The sequence below is a fragment of the Macrobrachium nipponense genome, chromosome 23, assembly GCF_015104395.2.
Source record: "Macrobrachium nipponense isolate FS-2020 chromosome 23, ASM1510439v2, whole genome shotgun sequence".
NCBI classification, from domain to species: Eukaryota; Metazoa; Arthropoda; class Malacostraca; order Decapoda; family Palaemonidae; genus Macrobrachium; species Macrobrachium nipponense.
The window spans coordinates 61,421,126-61,421,930 of record NC_061090.1 but is presented as its reverse complement, the minus strand read 5'-3'; the positions used below and the strand labels follow the sequence as shown (position 1 = coordinate 61,421,930).

The following is an 805-nucleotide window of genomic DNA, read 5'->3' as shown; positions in this document are numbered from 1 at the left end:
GAGACCAGATCGACCTTCCCGTTTCCGCCCTCTCCCAAAGTTTTGATGACCTCGACGTCCTTCAGCAGAGTCTCTCTGTCAGTGAAGGAAATGGCCACGTCCCTGTAGGTCTTCTTCTTGCGGCCGTTTCTGGGCGAGTCGTTGCTGGTGTCTGCTTTCGGCTGTTTGACTTCGAAACGGAGTTTTTCCATCTCCTCGAGAAGCTGGGCGTCGTGTTCCGCGCTTTTGTTAAGGGCTGCTCCTTCCAGGGCTGTAATCTTCATCTCTTCGACCTTTCTGGTAATCACTCCGAGCATTTTTTTCCCTCCACTTTCTAACTGCTAACGAACGAAATCTGGGGAGATCATCAGCGGGCTTCTCTCTTCTTCATATCCGTGACTTTTATTCATTTCATTTCTGATTTATTCATTTTTCATATTTTTGGCAAAATAAAGAAAAACAAATTTCGTCAAAAATCCTGACACTAAAATATGGACGTTCCATCAGTTTGTGTGTGTGTTTGTGTGTGCCAGCTGATAATCTCGCGAGATTTGGTTTGTTAGCAGTTAGAAAGTATATATATATATATATATATATATATATATATATATATATATATATATATTATATATATATATATATATATATATATATATATATATATATACATATACTTTGATAGTATATATATATATATGTGTGTGTGTGTGTGTGTGTGTATACATGCACACATTATACGTACATACATACCCATACACACAATTTGAATTTCCACTACTACAGAGCGATAGATGGCGTTTATGTCGTTATTACTATTTTCAGTCGA

At 37.8% G+C, this 805-nt stretch overlaps 1 protein-coding gene across 1 annotated transcript in view; it reads right to left on the bottom strand.

Annotated features, from left to right (window-relative positions):
* LOC135198006 (serine/threonine-protein kinase pim-3-like) overlaps positions 1-263 on the bottom strand; it is a 924-nt gene extending 661 nt beyond the window's left edge. The window contains exon 1 of the mRNA XM_064225343.1: positions 1-263. This exon is cut by the window's left edge and continues 661 nt beyond it. Within this exon, the coding sequence (XP_064081413.1) occupies positions 1-263 (263 nt within the window).
* Positions 264-805: the final 542 nt, after the last annotated feature.